The sequence below is a fragment of the Schistocerca gregaria genome, chromosome 3 (assembly GCF_023897955.1).
Source record: "Schistocerca gregaria isolate iqSchGreg1 chromosome 3, iqSchGreg1.2, whole genome shotgun sequence".
In the NCBI taxonomy this organism is placed as follows: Eukaryota; Metazoa; Arthropoda; class Insecta; order Orthoptera; family Acrididae; genus Schistocerca; species Schistocerca gregaria.
Window position 1 is genome coordinate 368686490 of NC_064922.1, and position 17640 is coordinate 368704129.

The following is a 17640-nucleotide window of genomic DNA, read 5'->3' on the forward strand; positions in this document are numbered from 1 at the left end:
TCCACATCATTGAATCTTCCTTACCGTGTTAAGTACATCCAAAAGCTAACCAAAGAGAAGGAAAAAGGAGGAATTTGAATACACAATAAGATGACATCAGGAACAAAGGCTGTAATATACTGCCTAAGACATTAAATACTGTCATCTGCATCCCCCCACCCACCCCACCCTTTCCAGCTACTTTCTCTGAACAGCATAAACATTGTTGCATCATTATCAGATACATCATGTAAGCAGAAGTTAAATGTCCACAGCTGTCATTTGTAGAATGAGATATGTGATTCATACAGACAAGTGGGACATAGGCAGACATTGTTGCATGTGGAAATCAATTGCCTTAACAGAGTAACTAGTTTTTGAATATTATGAATCAGTTTTCAGATTTTCTTTGGCAGTACTAGCATGTTTAACATGAAAGTTCAGTTTTGCTACATAAGTTGTCATTGAATCTTAAATCCTGTAGTCCTAAGACTCATCTGTTATCCACTATCAGTGACCCTGTGGACTGAACAAATGAGCAGTTCTTTCTGCAACTACAGTAGCCCTTGGCTCAAGGATGTCATTGCCTGGTGAGATACTTTCTTTTCTGTCTTCAGGCCTACTCATTTAATAACATTACATTGTCCAAAATGCTATTGTATTTTCTTCTTCAGATGATACGTTTTTAGCCTCTAACGGATTGTATCAATTCACAGTAATGGGCATTTGTTCCAAATTAAAATGCATGCCAGGTGGGGAGGGATGCCTGCCTATCTGCCTTTCCTCAACTGTGGGCTACCAATTTCGTTATCAAAGTGCACCACATAGAGCAGCACAAAACTTTTAAGTTGCCCTTTGTTTCTTTCCATTGGTGCATGCCTCTTGTTTAAATTTAGTTCTAAGACTTTTAGTACAACTCCTAAAATTGATTTGACTAAAGTTTTAATTTAGTTAAGTTTGTTCATCAGAGTAAAATGTATTTAATAGGACAAGTGGTTACTACTATGCACAATTGACAAAGAAGAATGATACGCTATTGAAGATGGGCTTTTAAGGCTCAAAATTCATCACACTTTAATGAAAAACACATTTGTGGTGAAATCTGATGGTGTTTCCTTTATGAGAATATTCGTCTAGTACATTTGCTCTTTGTCGTCAAACTGTAGATATCTGTAAATATTCTTTACATTTATTCTATACATTTTTCACTTGTGTATCTGTTGGAAACTGACATGCATCATTATCTAAATTAATTTGTTGATCTGTAACTTTTCATAACAGTGCCTTGTTGAAAGTCTTACTGTATAATGGTCTTTTCCAGATGTGTTTTTGGTATCCCGTGAAGTTGAAAGATCACTTGCGCGCCGTGAAACTGGAAAATGTCTTGCTTGGTGCCATGACAATCGTTCCAAACTCCGTAAATTGAAATCCACAATGGAGTTTAATTTACGTATTCAAGAATTTGTGGAGCTCGTTCGGAATGATAGGCGTATGGATGCTGTTAAGTATGTTTGCAAATCTTGGAACACATTATATACATAAGGCTAGAAGATTCTAATGTCCCACTTGGAGCCTGTAATATTCTTCCCCAAACTCTGTTCGGTATCCATTACTAAGTGCTCAGTACTGTAATTTTTGAAAATATAATGTGATTGGGTAGATAAAAAATCTACTTACAAGCAGCGCAGAAGGTCACACACACTCAAAAGGTAATAGAGTTTGCAAGCTTTCAGAGCCCTTTGTTCCCTCTTGTGGCAGAAGGGGAAGGAAGAGGGGGGGAAGGAAAAGAAGGTTTAGAAAAAGGAGTAGAGCTTGGAAAATAGCCTAGGACCCTGGGCCAGGGGAGACTTACTAGACGGGATGAACCTTCTCATCCTATCCAGTAAGTCTCGCCTGATATGTTTTTGGGTGACTTTTCCTAAACCTCACCAGTCTTTTTCTTTCACCCTGTCTTTGTTCCCCTTCAACCCTTCTACCATGAGGAGGAGACAAGGTCTCTGAAAGCTTGCAAACTGTAATACTTTTTGTGTGTCTCTCCTGCTGCCACCCCTTGCTGAGTAGATTTTTTAGTTATCCAGTTGCATTATATTTTCAAGAATTGATTTTTTGTTGATTTGTTATTGTAATTTGTTAGTAGTATATAAATATCTCACTGTTGTTAAGGAAGAGGGAGGGGACACTTGTACCATAAGAACTAAATGATTCTCTTATGCATCACGAATAATATCTGACTCCGAGATTTAAAAACTTTTCATAAGTTTAAAGAAATTAATCCGCACAAGTTAGGATACAAACTTAGTTAAACTTGTTTTATCTTTGATTTTTAAAGCAAAACTCCATTAGCCCACCTGAATATGACTCGAGTTTTGTCTTTGTCCTCATCCTTCTCTTCCTTCTCCTGCATTCACACCTGATCCTCTTACACATCTGCTCGTTATATAAGTTTATTTACATGTATACCAGGTGTGTCTGGAAAAGCTGAAATTACAAAAGATAAGACGAACTTTCCATTCCAGACTGCTTTCAAACTTCAGAGCCTCAGACACAGGATCCACAGATACAGCCAAACCCTGAGCTGATGTTGAGGATAATTGGTCACATTTTTAGATAAACACATCATGTATGTCCTGCGGTTGCCTGCCAATACAAGGTTGCTCCTAAACATAACTGAGAACAATTTAAGGCTCAAAATCCTGAAACAGTCCTGCATTTCATGCAGTGGTGGGTAGAAATGTATTGAATAGGTCATTTGACCCATACACAATAGATTGACAGACCAGCAGTGACAGAAAACTGCAGCCAACAAATAAAATATTGCACAGCATTTTCAGTTCCAGTGAAATACAGCTAAATGTGAATTGTGGTGCCAGCTGCTTCTTTCTTTACCAGTAAGGTGAGAAGCTGTAAAAACTCAATTACATAATAATCTCACTCATGAGATCAGTGGGTACATCAGTAGATTTGGAGGCCACTCCTAAAATTATTGAAACATAGTGCCACTGAACACAAATCTAGTAAAATATTTACAACTATCAAATTTCCTCTGGTGATTGCTCATACATCTCCTGAACCACCAGACCAGAATCAAATAAATACCACCCATTTGTGTCAGGTTTATGGAAAGGAGGCATATCAGGATCAGACAGCACCACAGTGCATCAGAATACTTAATAATATCTCCAGTCTGATATAAAACTATTGTCTTGCATACACACTTATATTCAGTGAGGTACCCAGGTGTTCTTTCTTCAGAATCTCCACTGGGAAAGCTGATAGTCTAACTGTGCAAGTAGAAATAGAAAAGTTTGTTCAACTAGACTGAAAAAAGGAGCAATGATGTAATAGTTGGGTGTGCTTAAGAATCAACAGTTATTGGAGAATGTAAGTAAGAGAAATACTTAAAATAAAATATTAGTTGCCAATATGAAGAGATGATATGATTATCTGTGACTAAAGTCTCAAGCAGGAAAGGTGAATGACAGGAAGCAGAGAAGGTATTTTATTTACTTTTTTCGACTGCTAGAACAGAAATGATGATGGAGGTGATCTTAGTGGTGATTATGATATTTGTGGATGCATTATCATTATGAGCTGCATAGTTTAAATGGGAGTGATTGCTAACAGTAACATGTGAAATTGTTTACATTTTTTGGAAATTTTCAATTACTACATGCTCTGCCAGTGGAAACAATCCTATAGAAAAGCCTGTCTGTCAGTGTTTCTCAGCTACAGTTTAAATGGCAAGTGCAAACCATTTTCAATTCAAATTTTGTTTTCACTCAAAATGTCTTAAGTCTAAAGGTACATGTAAAAGATGTCTCCCCCTCCATCCCCACCCTCCCCTTGTGGGTCCACGCACTGCCCAACTTTTTCTACAGTTCACATCAAACTTTGTAGTCATTTTATGGAAAACTGATAATGCACATATCTAGGTAAGATACAGTTCTGTATAATACAATGTCCACAGAGTCAGGCAGGCAGTAATGATTCATAGCTTAGACAAAGAATGGTGATTTCTTGAAACTGCATAATGTACAAGGAAGATTCTTACAAGAAGAGGTCTCCAGGGGTGTAATCAACTTGCTGAAATCACTTATATGGCAATATAGGTAAAGATCTCGAGTATGACACCCTGCACCCATGCATCATGTTGTTTCCTCATTTGTGAGTAAGCAGTTTAAAAAAAAATGGAGTTTTGAGTGATGCTCTACAGCTGAAAAAAGGATATGTTTTACAGACTGGTTGTGTCATGTAATGGTTAAAATACAGTCCTCACAAGTGAAAAGTTGTGGGTTCAAATCTTGTCAGTTGCTTTGATTTTTTAAAAATCTTTATTGAAATGACTTTGATCATTATTTTTGTTCAATTGATTGGTTTCAGTGTGATTTTTTATTTATATTTCTTTGTCACATCATTTTAATCACTGTTTTAACTTTTTCATGTGCTCTCATTTTTCTTCCTATCATTCTTTTTCCCTGTGAATCCTTGTTCATGCAATTTTAATTATTTTTGTATGTCATCTTCAATTTAATTTCTTCAGTTTTCTTATCCTATATGTTCGTTATTGGATTCAATTTATTTCTATCTCTCATTTTGCTTGAATTTAATTTTGCTTATATCTTCTTTTGTTTAAACCTTCAACTGCGTTAATTTGTCCAGAGTGCAATAAGAATTGAGGCATATGTTTTATATGTTTGTTTGACAATTACCATTCAAAGAAATGACATCATTGCACAGACAGTATAAATAGACTTATTTTGCCTTTTGCTTTAATTAATAGAGTGGCATTTTCAGATGTTTAAATATAAATCATTAAATTCACATGCACGAAGATCACAATTAGAAAAAAAGACTGGAAGAAAAAATGATAGCAAATGAAAAAGTTAATACAGTGATTGAGATGATGTGACAAAGGAATAGAAATAAAAAATACATTTAAACAAATTTATCTAATGATATAATGATCAGACATTTCAATAACGATTTTTTTAAAAAAATTTCAAAGCAGCCAATAAGATTTAAACACACAGCATTTCGCCATATGCTATACGACCAGTCTGTATAACATTCCTCTTCTAAAGCTGTAAAGCATCATGTGAAATCTCAATTTCTTTTGTTGTTGTTTTCTCAGAAACTAGGGCTCACCAGAGTGTATGACTGTAGAATGTGATAGCTGGGATGTTAACCTGCATCACCATATGGATGATTTCAAAAAGTCATTCCCACCACAAGGACCCTTCCTTGTCAGTGATTACCTGCATTTATTAAACTTCTTTTGTATAAAAATGTTGCATAGCCGTATTTTCATTTTTCTTGGAATAATACAAGTTGATTCAGTTAAAAGTAGCTTGCCTCCACTTTGAGTGCGAATGCAGTATTTAGACTTCTGTGGTAAACAGCTACAATAGTGGACAATTTCATGCAGTTATTGATTTTTAGCATTGTTTTGTTAGCATTTCAGTTCATTTCATCAGTGTACTTAGATGTTTCTCTTTGCAGTCTGCAGAATAACTTTCTCAATAGAAGAAAGAATTTAAATTGTGGAAACATATGTAAAAACAGGTTGAATTAAGCAAACTCGCAAAATTCTTGGGTTGAAGTATCTGGATAGAGGACTCTCAGCAAAGAGAGCAATACAGAGACTGTATAAAAATTGGTGCACCTACAGATCTATGTAAAATGACAAAGAATTCCTTCAATTTGCACATCGAAAGTTATTGCAGCAGACATTCACTGAAGAACTATTCAGATGCCAAAGAAGTCTACATGTAAATTGACCCAACAGGCAAATGTAAGTAGGAGGAATTGCCACAGGATATTGAAAAGTCTTGATTTGAAGGCATATTGTGTGTTGGTTGTGCAACAATTGTGAGAGGTTGATGGTCAGAAATTTGTTGATTACTGCAGATGGCTTTTAAATAACATCAGTGATAGTTTGTTAAACCCTTTCCATTACATCATGAGTGATGAAGTATTGTTTCGTCTTTATGGTCATGTGAATTCACAGAACATGAGGTAGTGGGTAATGGAGAACCCTAACATTGTGTGTCAGCAACCTCTCCATGATTAAAAAAGAAAAAGACATTTGGTGTGGTGTAACAGGAACACACATCATTGGAGCAATATTTTTTGATTTTACCCTCAACATGCTTGCATGTATGGAAGTTTTTGATATATTTTGTGCTAAGCACACTGAATATGAAAGTTAGTACTGTTTTGTCGAGTAAGGTGGGGCACACGTCTAAGGTTTCCCTGAAACAAGTCCATGATGTCGTCACTGAGGAATGAACTGTCAGAAAACATTTATGGCTATCTCGTTCGCCGGATCTAACATGCAATTTTTTTCCTGTGGGGGGGATGCTTGAAGAACAAGGCCTATGAAACAAATCCACACACAATACAAAAACTGAAAGACATCATTAGTTGAGAAGTTGCTGCCCATGACATCTGAACTTTATGCTAGGTGTTTCTGAATATACTTAGACATGCACAGCTGTATATTGATGTTGCAGGGACTCACTGTTGGGTCCTGCTCACTCGTCTCTTATAGGATGCTGCTTTCTCGGATAGAGATAACAACAATTCAAGCAAATCACATTAACGGTTTTTATTACAGTAAAGTAGATTGACAATACATAACTTTGGTTTGCAGTGGTGTTGCAAGCAATGGGCAACATGCAAACAGTCAGTATCCTTCTCTATATATAATGTCCATGTAAGCAACTGATATAAGGCACAATTCTCAGTATAAAAGTTAGGATGGTGGCTTTTCTTGTCTAGGTCAGCTCTGCTAGCACCGGTCTACTACTGTCCAGCCGAGGCTGGCAGGAACGTTGCTTATATTCTCTTCAGCTAGAGGCCGTTAATGTCATGGTGCAGTCCTAGTCGGTGACCTATTGGCTGACGTCATCTTACAGTCTTCTCTGCTCTTGCATTCTTCATCTTTGTGTGCCAGCTCTTATCGTTATGTCAGAACACTCACTTTCAATGTCTTCTGTAAATGTATTTTTCATTGTAAATAAATGGAAGTCCATTTCAGATCTTCGTTCCTGTAATTTCACTGCATTTTGTTTATACATATTTGGTCTACTTTTATCTGTGCCACTGTGTAGCTGTGTATTACTTATTAATTTATGTGCTGTTGGTTTTGAAACTGTGAACGTTTTATGGATACACCATTTTTAATTTGACTTTACTAAGCTTTCTACATATTACACACTGCTGACCAGTAAAATTGCAGCACCATGATGACCGCATGCAACAAATGTCAATTTGTGAGCAAGTGTAGTATGTACATGCTTGGATACCTAAATGTGCAGCTCTTCAGGTCATGGACTATCAGCACGGGAACCACTGTTGTAGTTTCCCTAGGCATGGCAGCAGAGTCAGTGCATAGAGCATACGAGGCAGAGTGATACAGATATTGTACTGGCCAGCACTTCTTATAGATGTCTCACCCATTGAAAACATCTGATCATGCAACAAGGCTGGCATGCCACCACTCAAAAGCCACTACAATTAATGAACTGTGGCATAGTGTTCAAATGCCATGCAATCACTTGCCAGTATGTGTCATCCAATCTCAGTTCGATTTGGTGCCCAGGTGGGTTAGAACCATTTTTACTGTCAGAGGTGGCAACACTGCGTACTGAATTTTGCATGCTGTACGTTCCAAAGTTATCTACAAATTTAATTATGTATTCTGCTGATTATACAGTACATGCACAATAATTGACATTTCATTATTTGCTATCCTTTATGGTGTTGGGATTTTAATTAATGACTTGCAATGTATTTTAAAATTCTTAATTGTGAAGTATTATATTATGTATCATTTTTATTAAGCTAATCTGAACTGGACTCCCAGATTAAGATTCTATTGTTTATGAAATCTGTTGTGTGTAATATGATGGTTTTTGAGTCAATTAGCACTGAAGATTCCCTCCAAGAATGGGAAGTTTTCATTTTCTGTACCTCTTTTAAGTCTGACATAACATCAACACAAAAAACAGATCATTTCCTTAATGTTGCTGAAAGTTTAATTGTAAAGAAACTTAGAAAGAAACAGACTGCAACATAATAGGTGCAAAACAAAGCAAAACATAGGGCTGTTTGACACAGTGCTCCACTACAGACTGTTAACAAACGTCCAAGCAAGGAGTATGTTCCCAGTTATGTGGGTCGTTTGAAGACCTTTTAATTACAGAACCTAGAGTGTTGTCTCAGTGGTGATTGTTTGTCAGAGACAAGGATATGGTGAGAAGTGCACCAAGGAAGTGTGGTAAGCGTGCTCTTGTTCCTTACATACATAAACCATATGACGGACAGGGTGAGTAGCAATCTCTCTCTCTGTTCACTGATGATACTGTAGTATATGGGCAAGTACTTTTATTGAGTGACTGTAGAAACTTACAGAATGTCGTAGACAAAATTTCAGTTTGGTGTTATAAATGCCTTTACGTTAATGCAGATGAGTATGAAAAGGCCGGCCGCGGTGGTCTAGCGGAACCGCGCGACTGCTACGGTCGCAGGTTCGAATCCTGCCTCGGGCATGGATGTATGTGATGTCCTTAGGTTAGTTAGGTTTAAGTAGTTCTAAGTTCCAGGGGACTGATAACCGTAGAAGTTAAGTCCCATAGTGCTCAGAGCCATTTGAACCTTTTTTTTTTTCTTTTTTTTTTGTGTATAAAAACAATCTTGTAATGTTTGAATACAGTATTAGAGGTGTGCTGCTTGACAGTCACATTAGTTAAGTATCTGGACATAATTTTGCAAAGTGATGTGAAGTGGAATGAGCATATAAGGATGGTACTAGCAGTATGAATGGTCAGCTTCAGTTCATTGGGAGAGTTTCCGGAAAGTGGAACTTATCTATACAGGAGACCACCACAGACCCCCCAGTCTTGAATGCTCTTCAAGTATTTGGGATCCTCATCAGGTCTGACTAAAGAAAGACATCAAAGCAATTCAGAGGCATGTTACTGTGTTTGTATCAAATATGTTTGATCAACACACAGTTATTGCAGAGATGGTTCCTGAACTGTTGGGAATCTGTGGAGGAAGGATTGTTCTGTTCGTGAAATGCTGTTGAGAAAATTTAGAAAACAGGCACAACACTACTGCCACCAACACATATTTCACGTGAGGACCACAGACAAATTAGGGCTCATATGGCAACCATTTTTCACTCATTCCATTTGCAGCTGAAATAGCAAAGGAAAGGACTCACAGTGGCTTTTGGAGTATATTATATATGTGGACCTAGCTGCAGCTAAATCTAGGGATGTTGAATGAAATGTGTTTAGCTTCCAAAAGGGCAATGAATGAAGCACTGCTGAATCAAAATGTTAATGAAAGATCCCTCAGAGAGCCCAAAGTAATTTTGCTCAAATGTAAAGGGTGTTAGTGACACCAAAGTTAGTGTCTCGTTGATGAGATGGGTATGGGAATTGAGAATAGCATAGCAAAAGCAGAAATGATGACTTTTGTTTTCAAATGTCCATTTACAAAGAAAGTCCAGGATTATTGCCCCATTTAATTATTGCAGCACTACAGCGATTAGTGATATATATATATATATTATTGTCAGTAGTGTTGAGAAACTGCTGAAATAGCTAAAACTGGAGAAAGCTCACAGGCCCGACAGAATCTGTATCAGATTGTACACCAGATTTGCACTTGATAGCTCTTCTTTTAACCATAATATACTGTAGAGCCTTTTAGCACAGAACTGTGCCCAGTGCTTGGAAGAAAGCATAGGTCACACCACTCCACAAGGATAGTAACATAAGTGATCCACCAAACTACTGTTGAATTCCCTTGACATCCATTTGTTGTAGAATCTTGGTACATGTTCTGAACTAAAATGTAATTAGGTATCTAGAAAAATATGATCCCTGCCGTGCCATCCAGCAGGAATCCTGGGAACATTGATCATGTGAAACCGAACTTGTGCTTTCCTTGCATGACATGAAAGCATGGATCAAGCCCATCTGGTAGATGTAGTATTTCCTGACTTTCAAAAAGTATTTGACTGGTATCAAAAGTAGGATTGTGTGGCATATTAAGCATTGTCTTGTATTGTACGTGAACTGGAAGCCTAGAAATGAGAGAGAGGCTCCGGCCCGCCGCAGCTGCAATGGTCCACAACCCCACAACTACTGCAGTCCACTTCACTCTTCCGCTGCACCACACTGAACCACTCTTTCAGGATTATTGTGCGGTACGGCCCCTGGTGCCCCCCCCCCCCCCCTAATGGAATCTCTCACAGCAGATGTGTGTAACCCCTATGTTCATGTGGTAGAATAATGGTTGTGTACTTGATAGAACTTGTTTGCACAGCAGTCACCGACATAGTGTAGCCAAGGCAGAATAAGGAGAACCAACCCGCATTCACTGAAGCAGATGGAAAACCACCAAAAACCATCCACAGACTGGCCGGCTCACTGGACCTAAACACAAGTCCACCAGGCGGGTTCGTGCCGGCGACCAGGCACACTTTCCCAGTCCGAAAAGCCGTGCGTTAGATTGCACGGCTAACTGGGTGGGCCCATATGAAGCATAATTTGGGATTGTATTGAGGATTTCATGCTAGGGAGACACAACATGTTATCTTGGATGTGTAGTCGTCAACAGATATAGAAGTAACTTCATTGTGCCCAAAGTAATTGTGTTGAGTCCCCTGCTGTCAAATTATATATTAATGACTTGCAGAAAATATTGTCATGTCAGAACCACAAGAGAGTTCGAATCTGAAGGCAGGGTTGTCAGTGAAGCACCACACTTATAACTGAAAAAACATTTTCAGTGACATCGACATACAGCCAGAAAAGAACTGAAATGCTGGACAGAGTCAGTTTATTTATACAGTCATCGGATGTTCTGTAGTGCTGGTACTTAAACATATATCAAATATTCTATAATATACAAACATAAGATATTCAGTAATATTCTAGAAATGCTAAATACAGGATAACATGTCACTGATGGGGATCGGGTATGCCACACTAAATGTGCCGTAGCTTGCAGCACTGGAGCTGACTGCAGCACCCTGAATCTAGGTCTTGTCAATGGTCCTCAGTATGATGGCATTGGATCCTTGCATTCTGGTTGTGTTTTTACATCCTCTTCACTATGATGTTCATTGAAAGTAAACCTTCCCATTGAACCTCTTAGATTGTCAAGTGGTTCTTCAGTTGCCTTGGACCTCCCATCAACAATCTGTGTCCCCGGACTGTAGTAGGCCTTCATATGGTGGACATGGATAGTGTCTCTCCAATGTTTCTCTCTTGAGGAAAGGTTATCATTCTAAACTTCATGTGTGGCATTTGACAAGTGACAGAGGATATGATACAGCCAAACGTAGTGCTGTAGTAACTTTTTTGATTGTCCTGTTTTTTTCAGAGTCGTAAGCATTCGAACAAAGATTTGTAGGCTGTACCTTGTTACTCCATGTTTGATGTTGCAGTGCTCTTGTTCCTTCTCCTGGGCATCCAGTATCGATATGCAAGCCAGCTCTATTGCTTCTTCGATCCTGGTAATGGGGTGTTAGTGTAGTCATGCTGAGTATCATCCAGTTGGAACGGGAATAATGTTTCTATTGCTGCCTTGGTTTCAGAACCATAGAACCAAAAGAACAGGGTGAAGCTTGTAGTGTTTTGTCTGGCTGTGTTGTATGTAAATGTCATGACAGTATTATATCCCAATCTTTCTGTTCGATATCAACACACATTAAAACCATACATGCCAATGTCTTATTGAAGAGTACTGTGAGGTTGGTACGCAGTTGTTGTCCTGTGCACTATTTATCATGAAATTAGCTCTGATACTAGTCTCAACTACAAAATTTTCCCTTGATCAGAAATCACACGGTGTTCCATGCTTGAAAATGATTTGTCTACAAGGAACTTTGTAATTTCAGAAGTTTCAGCAGTAGGCACAGCTTTGGTGGCAGCAAAGCTGGTTAATTAGTCAGTGCAGACTCTTCCATTGATTCCCATTGGTGAACTTCAGGAACCTCCCCAAGAGGTCAATTCCAGTTTAGTGGAATGACACTTCTTCAGATGGGACTGGTACCAGATAACCTGGAGATAAACGCGGCACATGCATTTGTCAGTTGCATTCCCCGCAGTGGCTCACATGGTGTCTAACGGATCAGTAGAGATCTGGCCAGTGATATCTCCCTCTGATTTGGTCTAGACTCTCCACAGATCCAAAGTGATCAGATGTTGGTGTAATTAATTGGAATTCTTCTGTGAAGGTTTCCTTTTTCTTTAGCTGTCTATAGTTTTCAGCAGTGCTGGGTCTTCCCTCTGTACAGCGGCAATGTCATTTAATGCAGCAATGACTGAAACTTTGTCTATTTTTTGTTTTCCACTGAAGGGTCTCTTAAAAGAAGGTAAGGTCTTTCGTGCTTGTATTGTCTTCTGTATACCATTGCGACATACTCCTGAAGCCTCAGCGCCCATCTTGTCGTTTGACCTAGTGGATTCTTCAGGTTAGTCAGCCAGCAGAGAGAAAAATGGTCCATTGTGACAGTGAAGTGTTTACCAGAACAGCTTGGTGTATGTCTTGTGCAACTCCTTAGATAAAATGTGAGACTTTGTCAGTTTTTATAATATTGGGATTCACAATGTTGCAAATGGCCAAAACATTCTGTATCATTTTGCTGTGAAATTGGGCCATGTTCTTCAGTTGCTATTGTTGTTACCAAATGTTTTCTTCAGTATGGTCCGGACTGTGTCCCAGCTATTGAGCTTCTCTTTGCTGTTTTTAACCACCTCTGGGTTGTGCTATGTAAAAAATAAAAACAGAAGTTTGCCACACACAGTCATCTCACTTACTGTATTTGATGGCTTGGTCAAAATCTTTCAGCCATGTCATCAGTAGTGCAAGTGTCGTCGTAACTGCTGTCTGCTTCACATCCCCTGTGCAGCAAGCTACGTAAATTTAAGTATTAACTGTGTTTTTCTTATTTGTCACTTCTTTTTCCATGTGTTTTTGCTTTTAGAAAGCTTTAATTTTCGAGTACTAATAATAGTGTTCCATAGATTTTGTGTTTGTTTTGAATACAGTCCAGAGACAGTTACTGCTTATATTCGTTGTTTCCAACTAGAAGTGTCTAGTAACCACATTCATTGAGCCAGTTGCCTTTAGTGAATTAGCAGTCTAGTTAAGTGTTGATAACTTAACTCTCTACAGTAAATTGCTGGTTTCTTAGGATGGATAGGATGTGTGACTTCTGTGTTCAGACCCAGGAGGAGCTGGCCGCTGTTCGTGAACAGCTGAATGTGCTGATGGCCATGGTCAGGCATCTCCTGGCTGCTGCCTTGGAGTGTAGTGGCAGTGGGGAGTCCGGTGTGTCGCATGATACACCCCAGGTGTTACGTGCCTCACTCACAGTCCCTGCTGTAGAGACATCTTCGCAGGTACCAGGTTTGGTCGGGCCACCCTATCCCCTAGGGGAGGGGCAGGTTAAACAGCGTTCGCGTCGCATGAGATGGGGGTCATTGTAAAGGCTGGCCGTGTGGCATCGCCCACTCTGCCTGTGAATGGACATGTGGCCGCTCCTTCAGCAAGGTCCGAGCAGGCACACACTGGGAGGGGTTTATTAGTGACTGAGAGCTCCAGTGTTAGGCAGGTGATGGATCCCCTTAGGGAAATAGTGGAAAGATCGGGGAAGAAGGCCAATGTTCACTCTTTCTGCTTGCGGGGGGGGGGGGGGGGGTGAGGGGGGGGGTCTCATTTGAGATGTGAAAGAGGCCCTGCCAGCGGTGATAGAGAGCACTGGGTGCATCCGACTGCAAATTGTTGCTCATGTCGGCACCAATGACCCCTGCCTTCTGGATTCAGAGGTCATACTCAGTTCATACAGGCGGTTGCCGGGGTTGGTGAAGGCGGAAAGCCTCGCTCGCGGGGTTGAATCTGAGCTAATTATTTGTAGTATTGTTCACAGAACCGATCGCAGTCCTTTGGTTTGGAGCCAAATGGAAGGCTTAAACGAGAGGCTCAGACGATTCTGCGGAGATCTGGGGTGCAAATTTCTCGACCTCTGCTATCGGATGGAGAAATGTAGGGTCCCCTGAATAGGGCAGGCCATCAGCACATTCAGCTGTTCGCAAACAGCGGCCAACTCCTCCTGCATCCGTACACAGCAGTCACACATCCCATCCATCCTAAGAAATCAACAATTTACTGTAGAGAGTCACGTAATCAACTTTTAACTAGACCGTTGATTCACTAAAGGCGACTGGCTGACTCAACTGTGGTTACTAGACACTTCTTGTTGGAAACAATGAAAATAAGCACTAACTGTCCTGGACTATATTCAAACAAACACGAAATCAATGGAAGCGAGAAGCGGTTACAGGGGTAGCGGAGTACGTGTGGAGTTCACATGTGGGTTTTTAGGTTAAAGAATTCCCTCTCTAGGCCTGACTAGATGCCTCCTGAGATGCCTCAAGGTAGCAGTAGCAAAACGCAGTAGTGAATGACAATATTAATGTGGTAATAGTAAACTGCAGAAGCGTCCATGGAAAGGTCCCAGAACTGCTCTCATTAATGAATGGTCACAATGCTCTCATAGTACTAGGGACGGAAAGTTGGCTGAAACCAGAGGTAAACAGTAATGAAATTCTAAACTCATATTGGAATGTATACCACAGAGGCAGGCTGGACAGTGAAGGGGGAGGTGTGTTAATGGCAATAAAAAGTGCAATAGTATCAAAGGAAATTGACGGAGATCCGAAATGTGAAATAATTTGGGTGAAGGCTGTGGTTAAAGCAGACTCAAACAGGTAATTGGATGTCTCTATAGGCCCCCTGGCTCAGCAGCTGTTGTGGCAGTTTAACATCTGAAGGAAAATTTGGAAAATATTTTGAGTAGATTTCCCAATCATGTTATAGTTCTGGGTGGAGATTTTAGTTCACCAGATATAGACTGGGAGACTCAACGTTTATAATGGGTAGCAGGGCCAAAGAAACCAGTTAAATTTTTTTAAGTGCATTATCTGAAAACTAACTTGAGCAGTTAAGCAGAGAACCGACTTGTGGCAATAACATATTAGACCTTCCAGTGACAAACAGGCCTGAACTATTTGAAACAGTTAACGCAGAACAGGAAATCAGTGCTCATAAAGCAGTTACTGCATCAATGATTTCAGCCGAAAATAGAAATATTAAAAAAGGTAGGAAGATTTTTCTGTTTAACAAAAGTGACAAAAAGCAGATTTCAGGGTACTTGACAGCCCAACATAAAAGTTTTATCTCAAGTACAGATTAGTATTGAGGATCAGTGGAAAAAGTTCAAAACCATCGTACAATATGCATTAGATGAGTATGTGCCAAGAAAGATCAAAAGAGATGGAAAAGAGCCATTGTGAAACAACAACAGAGTTAGAAAACTGCTATGGACGCAAAGGGAACTTCACAGCAAACATAAACATAGCCAAAGCCTTGCAGACAAACAAAAATTACACAGAGCGAAATGCAGTGTGTGTGTGTGTGTGTGTGTGTGTGTGTGTGTGTGTGTGTGTGTGTGTGTGTGTGTGTGCGCGTGTGGGGGGGGGGGGGGGGCGGCTATGAGAGGTGTTCAGTGAATTTGAAAGTAAAGTTCTATGTACTGGCTTGGCAGAAAATCCTAAGAAATTTTGGTCTTATGTAAAGCAGTAGGTGGATCAAAACAAATTGTCCAGACACTCTGTGCCCAAAATGGTACTGAAATGGAGGATGACAGACTAAAGGCCGAAATACTAAATGTCTTTTTCCAAAGCTGTTTCACACAGGAAGACTGCACTGTAGTTCCTTCTCCAGATTGTCACAGAGATGACAAAATGGTAGATATCAAGATAGATGACAGAGGGATAGAAAAACAATTAGTCGCTCAAAGGAGGAAAGGCCGCTGGACCTGATGGGATACCAGTTCTATTTTACACAGAGTACGCAAAGGAACTGGCCCCCCTTCTTGCAGCGGTGTACCATAGGTCTCTAGAAGAGCGTAGCCTTCAAAAGATTGGAAAAGGGCACAGGTCATCCCCGTTTTCAAGAAGGAACATCGAACAGATGTGCAGAACTATAGACCTATATCTCTAACGTCGATCAGTTGTAGAATTTTGGAACGCACATTATGTTAGAGTATAATGACTTTCCTGGAGACTAGAAATCTACTCTGTAGGAATCAGCATGGGTTTCGAAAAAGATGATCGTGTGAAACGCAGCTCACGCTATTCGTCCACGAGACTCAGAGGGCCATAGACATGGGTTCACAGGTAGATGCCGTGTTTCTTGACTTCCGCAAGGCATTAGATACAGTCCCCCACAGTCGTTTAATGAACAAAGTAAGAGCATATAGACTATCAGACCAATTGTGTGATAGGATTTAAGTGTCTAGATAACAGAACACAGCATGTCATTCTCAATGGAGATAAGTCTTCCGAAGAAGGAGTGATTTCAGGTGTGCCGCAGCGGAGTGTCGTAAGACCGTTGCTGTTCACAATATATATAAATTACCTTGTGGATAACATTGGAAGTTCACTGAGGCTTTTTGCAGATGATACTGTAGGACATTGAGAGGTTGTAACAATGGAAAATTGTTCTGAAATGCAGGAGGATCTGCAGCGAATTGACGCATGGTACAGGGAAAGGCAATTGAATCTCAATGTTGACTAGTGTAATGTGCTGCAAATACATAGAAAGAAAGATCTTTGATCATTTAGCTACAATATAGCAATATAGCAGTTAATTTCATAGGCATTAGGAGGATTTAAAATAGAGTGACCATATAAAATTAACCGTCAGTAAAGCAGATTCCAGACTGAGATTCATTTGAATAATCCTAATGAAATGCAGTCCAAAAACAAAGGAAGTAGGTTACAGTACATTTGTTTGCCCACTGCTTTGAATACTGCTCCCGGTGTCGGATCTGTACCAGATAGGGTTGACAGAAGAGAGAGAAAAGATCCAACGGAGAGCAGTGTGCTTCGTTACAGGATCATTTAGTAATCGCAAAAGTGTTACGGAGTGATAGAAAAATGCCCGTGGAAGACTCTGCAAGAGAGAGAGACTCAGTAGCTCGGTACAGGCTTTTGTTAAAGTTTCGATAACATACCTTCACCAAGGAGTCAAGCAGTATATTGCTCCCCCCTACGTATATGTTGCGAAGAGACCATGAGGATAAAATTGGAGAGATTAGAGCCCACACAGAGGCATACCAAGAATCTTTCTTTTTGTGAACAAAACAAGACTGGAATAGGGAGAACTGATAGAGCTACTCAAGCTACTCTCTGCCGCACATCGTCAGGTGGCTTGCCGAGTATGGATGTAAATGTAGATGTAGATACTGACCAGCATCTCTGGTAAACACTGCTGAATGCTTGATGTGCAGATGACTTACTACCAGCTTGAAATCCATTGGGCTCCTGAATACATGGACCTGATGTGCTGCTTGTATTCTGATTCCTCTTTATGCAGGCAACAGCTTTCACATTGCCTAATTGGAGCCACAGTGATGTAGATGTCGTGAAGTACTTGGCATCTACGCCAAACAATGCCACATCAAAACCACAGTCAAATTAAAATCAGAAGGGAGGCTCATCATTGGAACACAACACTAGGAACTGAAAGCACATTCATTCATTTCAGAGATGAAGAGGTTAGCCATAACTC

The 17640-nt window shown here is 39.9% G+C and overlaps 1 protein-coding gene across 1 annotated transcript in view; it reads left to right on the forward strand.

The window, feature by feature from the left end:
- The window catches only part of LOC126354918 (E3 ubiquitin-protein transferase MAEA), a 45479-nt gene that overhangs the window by 18287 nt on the left and 9552 nt on the right, over positions 1-17640 (forward strand). Inside the window, exon 4 of the mRNA XM_050005010.1 lies at positions 1301-1484. Coding sequence (XP_049860967.1) covers positions 1301-1484 — 184 coding nt within the window. The remainder of the gene's footprint in view (positions 1-1300; positions 1485-17640) is intronic.